Raw genomic sequence first — 12,285 nt, forward strand, 5'->3', positions numbered from 1 at the left:
CACCAAATCCTTCTTTCTCCATCGACATCACTTCTTCATAAAGACGTTGTGTCTTATCCTCAGTAACTTTTCTTAATGCTTCAGCAATTTCACCAAGTTTCCCACCCACGAATTGAATATGACCATCATCAACACTTTCTTAGCTTTTATGTTTCAATGATTCAGATGAAGTATTTGTTTTTTGTTCCACAAAATCTTTTTTCATATCTACATTAATAATCATATAAAATATTAATTCTATGACCAATACAAATTTAAAAGCAAATGCAATAACAATACCATATTCCAAAATCCTCAAATTTCAACAAATTCAATAATATAAAACTCAAATAACATAAAAATTTGTAACATCCAAAAATATAAAATATAAAATCTAATATCGTAGCACTTTTTATAACCATCGAACATAAAACAAACACTTTTAATACACAACAAACTTAAAACATAATACTCTCAATAGCTAACAAACTTATAACATAATAATTTCAATATCCAACAAACATAAAGCATAACAATTTCAATATTCATCAAACATCAAACATAATAATTTCAATATCAAAGAAACATAAGACAATCGTTTCAATATCCAACAAACTCACAACATTACAATTTCATCGTCTAGCATACATAACATGTAATACATCACATTAAGAACTCAACCTAGATTCTAAAACAAATTAATGTTTCCAGTTATATAATCACTCCATATAGCTTGTGCACAGGGGTGTGGCTGAGCCGGCGCGAACTGCGCGACGGCGCAGGCCCCACAAAAATAGGGGCCCAAAATACTACTGTAAAGAAACACATTTGGCCTTGGGAACACGAAAACATCACCCTTTTTAATATATTTGGTGTAATACAACTGTATTAGTACTTTGCTATTGTTGCTAGTGCTTTGCATGTGATTTCAACGACCTAGTTACTAATGCTTTGCTATTGTTCCAGCTTTTCAACTGCTCTGCATGTGATTTCCAGCTTTTCAACTGTTTTGCATGTGATTTCCAACTTTTTCAATTATAATATTGCTTAACAAAGGAAAAAACGCATGTTTCCTTCTTATTATAAACACGTTTCCTTCTTATTATTCCACACACTTCGATTCTTCTTTCTTAATTCCTACATATTTTCCCAAATTCAATCTCTTTAATAATTTCAATTTTGAGAAATTGAATATTCCATTTCCAGGAGAAATTAAAGAGATGGGTATTACTTCTTTTCAATTTAACGGTTCAACCTTTTTCTTAGTTTAAATTTTGTACTTTTAGTTCTTATATTGTATTTAAATTGCAGATTTGATGATGTTAATTTGAGGAGAGTTGTCGAGTTGAGTAGATGACATGCCAAATTGGAAGTTGAACTCAGAACTCTGGTGCTATCTTATCTCACTATATTTGTTTTTGATTTGTGTTAATTTTGTGGCTGTTTTTGCTTTGTGTTGATTTTGTTCAATATGATTCGAAAATATCAATCTAGTTATAAAAAGCGTCAAAAAACTAAAAGAGTAGAACAACTAATTCATTTCAAAAAGGTGCTTTGGATAAGTTTTTTTAAAAGGATACCCAAGTAGAGGAAAATGATGTTAATTCTCACTCTCAGGAATTAAATGGAACTAATGTTGATGGTGAGAATGTTGAACAAGAGGAATTGTGGATGGTGTTGTTAATAAGGAGAATGCCAATATTTCCCATAATTCTGATCATACTAACCACAATGCTGAACAAAATGAATCTGTTTATGTTGACATATATGATCCAAGAAAATGGGATTCTCTTTAGTCTAAATTGATTGACATTTTGGTTGTAAATGGCCCTAAAAGAGACTTGAGCATTGTGAAAGGTCCAAAGATAAATTTTCTCGTAGATTTTCTTCAACCTTTTATATAAGATATTTGTCGAATGGTGAAACTTGTGATAGGAAATGGCTTGTTTATTCGAAAGAACTCGACAAAGTGTTTTGCTTTTGTTGTAAGATTTTTAAAAAGGGGCCTGGTCCTAGGAAAGGTAATTTAATAAATGAAGGATATAATAATTGGATGCATCTTAGTACCAGAGTTACAAAACATGAAACAAGTATTGACCATGTACTAAACATGGCAACTTGGTGTGAACTTGGGAATATGCTGCAACAAAATGAAACAATTGATAAAGTTGCTAAAGAACAATTCAAGAAAGAAAAAGAGTATTTGAAAAATGTAATTATTAGAATTCTTGTTATTGTGAAGTATCTTGCTAAAAATAACCTAGCATTTCGGGGGGGGGGGGGAATGGAAGATTATATCAAAAGAGCAATGGAAATTTTTTGGGTTTGATAGAAATGTTGGCTGAGTTTGATCCTGTAATGATCGAACATGTTCAACGTATTACTAGTGGTAAGATTCATCACCATTATCTAAGTAATGACATTCAAAACGAGTTGATACTTTTACTTTCCTCCAAGATTAGATCTATTATTATCAATAGAATAAAAGAAGCTAGATATTTTTCTGTGATGTTGGATTGCACACCAGATGCTAGTCATCAGGAACAAATGACTCTAATTATGAGGTGTGTTGATGGCTCTTCTAATACTTTTAAAATTGAATAATTTTTTATCGAGTTCTTACAAGTTAATGATACAACTGACCAAGGGCTTTTTAAAGTGTTAGAAGATGTGCTTAAATCTCATGATTTTGATATAGATAATATTAGAGGTCAAGGATATGATAATGGGTCTAATATGAAAGGTAAACATCAAGGTGTGCAAAAAAGACTATTAGATTTGAATCCTAGAGCTTTTTATGCTCCATGTGGTTGTCATAGTCTTAATTTGGTTTTGTGTGACAAACACTTCAAATAAAGCAAGTGATTTTTTTGGATTAGTTCAACGCATATATACTATATTTGCTAGTTCAACAAAGAGGTGGGATATTTTAAAACATTATGTGAAAGAGTATACTACCAAATCAATGTCAGCCACACGTTGGGAAAGTCGAATTGATAGTATCACATCAATAAGATTTCAAATTATTGAATTAAGGGAAGCCTTACTTGAAGTAGCTACTGTTGATATTGATTCTAAAACTCAAAGTGAAGCAAAATCTTTAGCAACTAATGAGCTTGGTAGTTTTGAGTTTTTACTATCTAAAATCATTTGGTATGATATTTTATCTGTTGTGAACAAGGTTAGCAAATATCTACAGTGAGAAAATATGGTGATTGATATTGCTATGTGTGAGATAAAAGGATTGATTTCATTTTTAAGAAATTATAGAGATGTTGGATTTTCAAATGCCATTGAAATTAGAGTCAACCCTATCTTTCCTCAAAGGCGTATAATACGTAAAAAAAGATAATTTGATGAGGTTGATAGTGAGGAGACATCATTATCTCCATAGGAATCATTTAGAATTCAATATTTTATCTACATTGTTGATCAAGCTATTTCATCATTGGAAAAAAGGTTTGAACAATATGAATTATATGAGAGTGTTTTTAAATTTTTGTTTACTTATGAAAATTTGCAATCAATGGATGACATTAAACTCCAATCATGTTGTAGTCACTTTGAAAATACTCTTAGGAGAGGTGAGTTTTCTGATTGTCATGGAAATGATCTTTTTACTGAGTTAAAATTGCTTAGAGAGATGTTACCTAAGGAAAAGATGGGAGCAATGGATATATTAAGGTTCTTGAAATGCTTCAATTGCTTTCCAAATGTCACAATTATATACAAAATTTTATTGACTATACATGTTTCTGTTGCTTCTGCAGAGAGGGTTTTTCAAAACTAAAGTTGCTCAAGTCATACTTAAGGACAACCATGACGCAAGAAATACTAGATGGACTTGCTTTAATATCTATTGAGTGATATTTTGGAAGACGTTGATATTGAAACTTTTATAGATGATTTTGTTTCAAAGAATGTAATACTAGTATCACGTTTTAAGTGAATTTGTAAGTTGTATTTTTTTATGGATGTGATGTAATTGATGATTTGAAATTACTATTTTAAGTTAATGAAATTAGTCATTTATTATTTTAGAAAAATAATTTCTAGATCTAAGGGCCCTTTTACAAGAATTTACTCGGGGCCTCCAACAACCAAGTCACGACCTGCTTGTGCAATTTCATCTCTCTTAACAACTCATTTTATAATTTTCTCTCTCTTCGAGCCGTAAGAGTTGACATTATCAAATTAGACTCAGACTCCTCATATGGTTTTTCATTAATTAAATCATAAGATCAACTCCCATTATATGATCATGAATGATAGTACAACTAACACTACATCAATTTACTTTCCACGTTTCATCGTGTTTGATACAAGTGAAACCTCCGATCAACGTAATTTATTTTCCTAGCCAATGTTTTTTTCTTTTACTATCTCAATAAAGTGTTTTGCCATTTTATTTTCTATAAAATCAATTGTATAACTTCCATTGTTTCAAATTTCTTGCATTTTCTATTCTCTGTGCTTTACCATTTTTTAAGTATATTTTATTTTCTCCATTGTTATATAAAACTATTTAAATTTCTTACATAATTTGTTTGGATTTTTCAAATCATCCTTTATTATTTCAAATTTTTACTAAAATCTTGTTAATTACAAAGAATTTCAAGATTTACCTCATTATTGCTTTGGATATCTTGTTCGCTAATAGTTTTGTTAATCAATTTTTGTTTCTTAGCTCTAAGTTTAGATAATCATTGTTTAGGTTAAACTATTATTACCTATTTTTTCTTAGATTTGTATATTATAAGATTTGTTTCTGTTATAAAGAATTTTTTTTTAAATCATGTTAAAATATGTCTAATATTTAGATTTCTTATCAAATTGCTTAAAGATTAAAGTACTTAGGGACGTGCATGGGTCAGGTTTCGATCAATCCGACCCGATTTTTTGAGATAAAATTCGAATTTGATCCGACCCGAAATAATAATAATATTATTTTTAATCAATAAAAATAGGAATTTACTTGAAAGAATAATATATGAAGGGTATTATTGTAATTATCTCTAAATATATAAGCTAAAATTATATTTTTTTAGGTCGAGTCGAGTATTTGTCATTATAAACCCGAACTCAACTCGACCCGAACATCACATTTAAAAAAAACTGACCCAATCCAACCCGAAGCCAATTTTTTTTAAAAAAAATCCGATTCGATCGGGTTAGATCAAAACCTGTCGGGTTCGACTCCCATACCCATCCCTAAAATTACTTATATGCATGAAGTACTCGGCTGGTTCAGGCTGATTGTATTAGACAAGTCAATAACGGCAATAGACCATGGTCTTAAGGAGCGACAAATAGATGGTAAAGATCAAACACAAGGACACATATGGCTTGGATAAGAAAAAGTAATAGTGGTTACAAAGATAAGTTGGATAAGAAAAACTAACTAAAAACCTTATTTTCTCTCCAACTTCAAAATTATTTATTTATTAAATTTTAAGATAAATTACATATTTAATATCTATCAGTCTTAATTAATTTTAATGCTTAAACTTTTAATTTCTTAAAATTATACCTAAAATTTATTTTTTATTTAATTTTAACACATAATTTAAAACTTTAGTTTTTATTTTTTTAGTACAGTTCTATTAAATTTTGAAAAAGATAGAAATTTAGATATTAAAATGTGCTATAACTAATATTTTAAGTATTAAAAGTGTTAAGTATTTAATGATGGGTATTAAAATGAAATGAAAACTAAATGTTAAATATAATTTTAAAAATTAAAAAATATAGGTACTGAAACATATTAAAATTAATAATTTAGATACTAAATAGTTTACTTAAATTTTATTGGTATTGATTTTAAGATTAACTAGTTTAATCCCTCCTATCGTTTAATATTGTTTTCATCCGTCTTTGTAAAATCCATGACTTGGAGTTGAGTTTTAAAAAGTAGTCCGTAACATATACCTTCTGGTGCATCAGGACCAACGCTTGTCGAGTTGGATTCAGAGCCACGTGTTCTTGTGGGTTGTCAAGGTTCTCTCTTTTATCCGCCTCCCTGTCCGTATCATTGTTCTTCTTACGGTGACTGCTTTCTTTATTCGGTGAACCAAAGGGGTCAGAATCTTCACTTGAAAAAGCTTGAGCCATTTTCTCTTTGGAAAGTGTTGTTGCTGCTGCTGTTGTTTTTACACCTTTGTCGGCTTGTTTGGTTCGAGGGAAAATAAGGTGGGAAAATCCGGAGTGCTGCTGAGCTGTGTGAGCATGGCAGCCGGTGGTTTGATGTTTTCTAAAAGGGAAAAATGGAGATTTCCGGAGAAAAAGGGACAAAAAATTTCTAGATTTATCCATGGATCAAGTCTTTGTATTGGACAAGGTTTCACAAGATGATAGACCAGTTCTTATCCTCTAGTCGGACTGCGAATTTTATACACGTGTTCAAATTCATTTTTTTTGTTAAAGTAAAATTAAAGGTAAATTGTACGTTTAGGACATGAACTGTCAGTTTTGATCTATTTTAATACTTAAATTTTTAATTTTTTAAAACTATATCTAGAATTTATTTTTTGTTTTATTTTAATATCCCGTTAAAAATTTAAAGTTAAATTTTAAAAAATTAAAAGTTTATGTATTAAAACGGACTAAAATTGATAGTTTAAGTATTAAAACGTTAAGTTTTTAATGATGAGTTCTAAAATGAAATAAAAACTAAACGTTAAATATAATTTTAAAAAAATTGAAAGTTCAAATACTAAAACGAATCAAAACTGATAATTTAAGTACTAGATGCATGACTCACGTTAAAATTAATTTGTGATTCGGATGTTCCAATTTAATCTTATATTATAATTTTTATTTAATTTTTTTAACTTTTAATTTTTTTATTTTATTCTTAAATATTAATATATGTTACACTGTTAATCGTATTTTTTGTTAATAAAATTGATAGGTTAAATTATACTACTTAAAATAAAATAAAATCTAAACTAATCTATAATTAAAATTAATTATAAATTAAATAGATTTAAAGATAAAATTGAAATATCTAAAGATTTCAAATCAATTTAAAACGAGGATAATAGTTTAAAAATTAAATTAAAATATTTAAAAATTAATTTAAGATACAAATTAAAGTTAACATTAAGATATTTAAAATTTTAAAAACAATTTTAGAATAAAAATAATAATTTAGAGACATATGATATAATTAATTTTATTTTAAGTGAATAATTGATTTTTTCAATTTTAAAAATACTCTCAAATTAATTCAGTCTCAATTAATTTAATTCAACTCTACATCATTTAAATTATTTATCACGTTTTGGTTAATTTTGTTGATTAATTTGATCGAATTTCAATTTATAAATTTCACAATTTACTTCCCAGGCCAGCTTGATGATAAATAAATTATTATTATTATTTAAAATTTCAAGTTTAAACATAAATTTTAAAAAATATAAACGTTCAATATCATCACGCTCAATTTGCTTTATCATTTTCATTGCCTCTATACCCATCTAATTGTATTTCAGGTGGCCTTCGTAGAAAATAATTGTAGTTATTTATTAAGAACTCGAGTTCGAGCATCGAAAATGTCAAGAGTGCAAGTATTCAACGTTAAAAGGTTAAAAATTATCTTTGAACAAATATTATCTTATATATACACCCATATTTTGACTTAATCCCAAGAAAGTGATATATGAATTAAGCATCAAAATCTAGTGAACTAAACGATTTAATTTTTTTCTCGAATCGAACTCGAACCGAAATTTGAATCTCGAACTGTCTTACTGCAAAAACATTAAATACGTGCACGAATAAACTATTGGGAACTTTTGAAGTTGAGAATTATGCACAGTGAAACATAGATAGACGATGAACAAAACTTTGGTGCAGAAAGTTTCACTTTTTGCCCGAACACATGCAGCATCCAAATCCAGGTCCCACGGCTAGTCTTTCCTCAGCCTCCAACCCTAGCAAGTGAAATAAAAGTCGGCAAACGAAATCGTTCAAATCCATCGATGAATCAAGGGTAAGATAAAATGATAAAGACGGTCCGATATATACGAGTGTGATACGAATATGTTCATATCCTCATACCCTATGGTCCTATGTTCTGATATTTCATTTCGTTTTCAAGTATCTACGTCTAATACTCGTGTCCGAGAAATATTAGGACATGAGTACCATGATATAACTCACTAAGGACTTTCTAAATTCATAAAAGGAACTTAAAATACATACACTTACTCGGATAAATAAGTAACCATATCAGAAAATGTGCCAGATTCAGGAACTTCAAAAGAAAAAATGAACCGGAACAGTGTAGAAAATATCAATGGTACAAAACTTACTCGGCCTTTTCTGTAGATTTTTCGTCCGACTCGGAATCGGCAGAGTTTAGCGATGTTATCTTCCTGAACGACTCTTTTGCATCACCAAAGAAGTCTTTCACTTTATCGACCACGGTTTTAAGCTGGTCTTGTGCTGGAAGCAGAATTCCATTTGGAACATATATATATATATATATGTTAGTAAGTTGATAAAGGCTATCTTACTTGGGATCGGTAAGTGTCGTACATTGATATATGTCCAACACGGGTAAGTTCAACTTTCTTTTCCGATATCATCAAAAACGAATTCGTATGCTCACCTCAATAACATCATTGGTAGCAGCTGCAGCTTTGATATTACCATTTTCCTGCACGTTAAGCATAAAATCAAGACAACAAATTTCTTCACCATCTAGTTGCACTGAACAACAGTTCTACTAAATTATGTTATTTCGGCTCTTCATTTTTTTACAAAACAAAATATCTGTGACACTGGTATGCATCCCATAATTGAACATGGGCACGGGAACACGATCATTAAAAAATCCATCAAATATATAGAAAAACATAAAATAAATAAATTAACATACCGGTGTCAGACAAAAATATTCGGGATTTTCACCGAGTCTGAGTAACATTGTTGAAGATAATAAAAGGAGAAAATCAACTCTGAACTAAACTTTATATATAAGGGGAAAAAACTTTATCTGAACTCAGTAGCAGATTGCAAAATTCAGAATTGTTTAAATGCTGTCTTTTGCATCGCCTTCTCATCCTATTTACAAAAAAAGAACAAGCAGTCAAGAAAACCTGAGAACTCGGATTGAAATAGTGGAAAGTAATTAACATTGAAAAAGTCAAAATCCAAAAATATGAAACATTCATATGCTATGTTGCTTGAGTTTTCATTTTTGTTGAAGTACCTGTTTCCAACCATATTTGGAACATAAAAATGAAAATATTGGGAAATTGCACATATATATGTAGGATAAACACCCATGTCCAACAATCACACCGACTCCAGTAACACAGTTCATATATGTTATTTGATAATTGATGAGAGTTACTCGGCACAAAAACAAGTGTCGATCTAAGTTCTCTTTCCTACAGCATAGCCAAATTACAAGGGCCAAAATTACAACTTTTGACAGACCTGCAAGTTTAGGTTCAATGAATCCTTGACAGAGTTAGACACTAACATTATCGACTCGAGATAAGTAACCGTTCCTTATATCGGAATAACATCATGTCTCCATATTAACTAAGCATTAAAAAAGGGACAGGAAGTTCTTGACAAAGATAAAGATCACAACACGAAACAAAAAAGAAAACCAAATAAAAATCGAACCTGTAAAAGGAAAAGTGTTATTATAGAACGCAAACTAATGATATAATGGAGAGATACTATTAGGGTTGATAAAATTTACTCTGTAAATAACTGCTGCGAGATTTCTGGAAAGCGTATCCTTGTAGATGTATTTTCCGAGGAAATTGTCCTTTGCTGCAACCATGATATTTGCCGTGGTGCCACCAGTTATAATACTAAGCGGGTACCAAAGATTAACCTGCACAAGCAATGAGACTTTTAATAGTCAAGAAAAATGCAGCAACATCATTTATATTAAAACAACACATACCATGCATGCAAATGTATACAACTAGCCGAGCTACGTTCATGCAGTAAGAATCTCGAGCTAAAGTTTGACTTCAAATTTGAAGCTTGAAACTCAACATGAGCTCAGTCAAGTACCAATTTTAAAGCTCAATTGCCATGCTCGATTTCAAGCTCATTCATTTTTGCTTGACATCGAGTTTGGATTGAAGTCGAATTAAGTCTTAAGATAGTTGAATTCGATTGAATCGATAGCTTGAGCAGCTTTCCATATCAGTTAAAAAAATTACTCGAACAAGTCCATGAGTTACTCGAATTAAGTACAAACTACAAAGATACTCAAAAGTTAATTGACTAAATAGCTTGAGCCCCATTTCAAGCTTAATTATTTAAGCTCGAACTCAAATTCATCTAGCTCAAGCTACTCGAGCTTCAGCTCTATACGAACTGAACCCAGTCGAACCCGAATAACTTGTTAATATAGGAAACATAATAAATACTTTTTTAAGGGGAGTTCATAACAGGAAACAAAGCAGTTGTTAGTGAGGAAAAGAAACAAACATTGGCCATGCGTATGAAGATGACAAATCGAGGGTTGCCATCGTCTTCAATTTTAGGCAAAGGAGGAGGCGATGGCCTTTGGAACTGACGCGCCGCCATCCCTTTCTTCCCTTTAGCTTCGACCACAACTTCCCTCCCCCATGGCGCTGTCTCCGGCTCTGCGGCAGCCGCAAAGGCGCCGTTTTCGAACTGAACAACGAGTGTTTCACTAACCCATCGACCGGTTCGTGGTGGGTTCTCGAAGTACTCGACAGAGAGAGTCTCACCAGCGCATTTAGCGACATTGCAACCTCCAAAGAACTGTGAGGATGAGATTTTGAGAGAGAATTTATCTGTGGAGTGGCTCTTATCCACGCTTTAAGGATTCTCTGAGTGAAAATAAAATAAAAAAAAAATATTCACCAGGCACGTGGCGTTTTCTCGTACAACTATAATTTTGGGTAAACTACAAAAATGTCACTCAACTATTGATGTTCTAAAGAATAAAAAAAATTAGAAAAAAAGTATAGTTCGGTATTTGGTTGCTGAAAATGGAATTGCTTTTCTTTTTTATTTCTTCTATAAATCCCAGGGAGAGAGATCCTTGTTTACACTCTATGTGGGTTTATATAATACCCAAAAAATCTATAAAAGAAATTATATCCTTTTTGTTTGTTGTTTTGCATGTGATGCTGAGGAGCTCGATTTGCACCGCTTTGTTACCCCTGTCATAATCGTTTTGACAGAGGATAATCACGGGGAGGGGACCATTGCTGCTGCTCACGCGTGGAGGGACCAATTAAGGGCGCTCTGGTTTGGACCACTGTACGTGTGTGGCTTCGTACGAACTCTGTTTCGAGCACGTGTGTGTTGTTGGGACTGTTTACGTGGGATAAGAGGTGCTGAAATGTGAAGAGCCTCAACTGGGGCGGCGACAACAGCAAAGAAGTGGCTAGGGTTTACGGTTAGCCAAACATGTTCCCAATGTTAGGCTTGCTGGATCAATGGGACAGCTGGGCTTTGGATTTAAAACATTAAGTGGGCTTGGTTCATGGTTTTGTAGTGTAATAGATTTTAATTTATGAGTTATGGGTGAATTTGTAAGAAAAAGGTAAAGGGACTTGGGTATTTAATTTGTAAACTGGACTTTCATGGACTGTTTAGATGAATTTCATTTGGGTTTGTTGGGTAAGTTGAAGGGTCTAAAGGAAATGGATAAAGGTGAATGACCTGAGTAATTCACTACATGCCTCCTGAATTAATTAATGCATGAATAACTCAAATCGATCTTCAATCACGCTCGGCCCAATTTAAATTGAGTTACTCGAACAAAATTAGGGTACAACATGAACTGATGGAATGGAGTGAGATGCTGGTGATACTGATGGGGATGGATGATGAAAGTGATGAGAGGATGTAGATGGTAATATAGCAGCAGCTTGACTAGCTGCAGATGAAAGGCTCTGTTAGGGTGAAACTGATGAGTCAAAGGAAACAGACCGGCCATTATATAACAGGAATGGGCAAAGACAGCTTAGACAACCTACTCTTACCATGACTCGAAGTACTCAAAACAGACTGTTGTTTATTAAAGGAAGGAAAAACCAAAATTATAGTTTAGTACGAGAACGCCATATTTTCATGTCATTGTTAATGTTCTACCCCGAACAACAAGGTTCCGACTCCTGTTGAAGCGTTGTTGGCCATTTTACGGAACCGATGCACAGGCCGAGAACCGGGACCAATAGAAGGGGAATCTAGTTGCCAAGAGATTTGCCTTCGATGCTTTATCAACCGTGAACATCAGAGCCATATACAAACGACAAAGCCATCAATGCCCGAACAACTCGTGTCGAAGTG

The 12,285-nt window shown here is 32.0% G+C and overlaps 2 protein-coding genes and 1 long non-coding RNA gene across 3 annotated transcripts; all 3 read right to left on the minus strand.

Moving 5' to 3' along the window:
* Nucleotides 1-183: 183 nt before the first annotated feature.
* On the minus strand, nucleotides 184-6,320 carry LOC120183247. Its single transcript, XM_039187983.1, has 2 exons — nucleotides 5,908-6,320; nucleotides 184-207 (listed from the first exon to the last, which is right to left on the minus strand). The coding sequence occupies exons 1-2, from the start codon at nucleotides 6,289-6,291 to the stop codon at nucleotides 202-204; spliced, it is 390 nt and encodes a 129-aa protein (XP_039043914.1). The 5' UTR covers nucleotides 6,292-6,320; the 3' UTR covers nucleotides 184-201.
* A 1,413-nt stretch (nucleotides 6,321-7,733) lies between these two features.
* Nucleotides 7,734-8,644, minus strand: LOC120183249. Its single transcript, XR_005521933.1, has 3 exons — nucleotides 8,594-8,644; nucleotides 8,295-8,427; nucleotides 7,734-7,913 (listed from the first exon to the last, which is right to left on the minus strand). It is a non-coding gene; the product is annotated as an uncharacterized LOC120183249 (long non-coding RNA).
* A 325-nt stretch (nucleotides 8,645-8,969) lies between these two features.
* On the minus strand, nucleotides 8,970-10,818 carry LOC120183248 (protein HHL1, chloroplastic-like). Its single transcript, XM_039187984.1, has 3 exons — nucleotides 10,447-10,818; nucleotides 9,701-9,838; nucleotides 8,970-9,048 (listed from the first exon to the last, which is right to left on the minus strand). The coding sequence occupies exons 1-3, from the start codon at nucleotides 10,543-10,545 to the stop codon at nucleotides 9,007-9,009; spliced, it is 279 nt and encodes a 92-aa protein (XP_039043915.1). The 5' UTR covers nucleotides 10,546-10,818; the 3' UTR covers nucleotides 8,970-9,006.
* Between the last annotated feature and the right edge of the window lie 1,467 nt (nucleotides 10,819-12,285).

Source organism: Hibiscus syriacus, unplaced genomic scaffold (assembly GCF_006381635.1).
Source record: "Hibiscus syriacus cultivar Baekdansim isolate YM2019G1 unplaced genomic scaffold, ASM638163v2 tig00112742_pilon, whole genome shotgun sequence".
NCBI lineage: Eukaryota > Viridiplantae > Streptophyta > Magnoliopsida > Malvales > Malvaceae > Hibiscus > Hibiscus syriacus.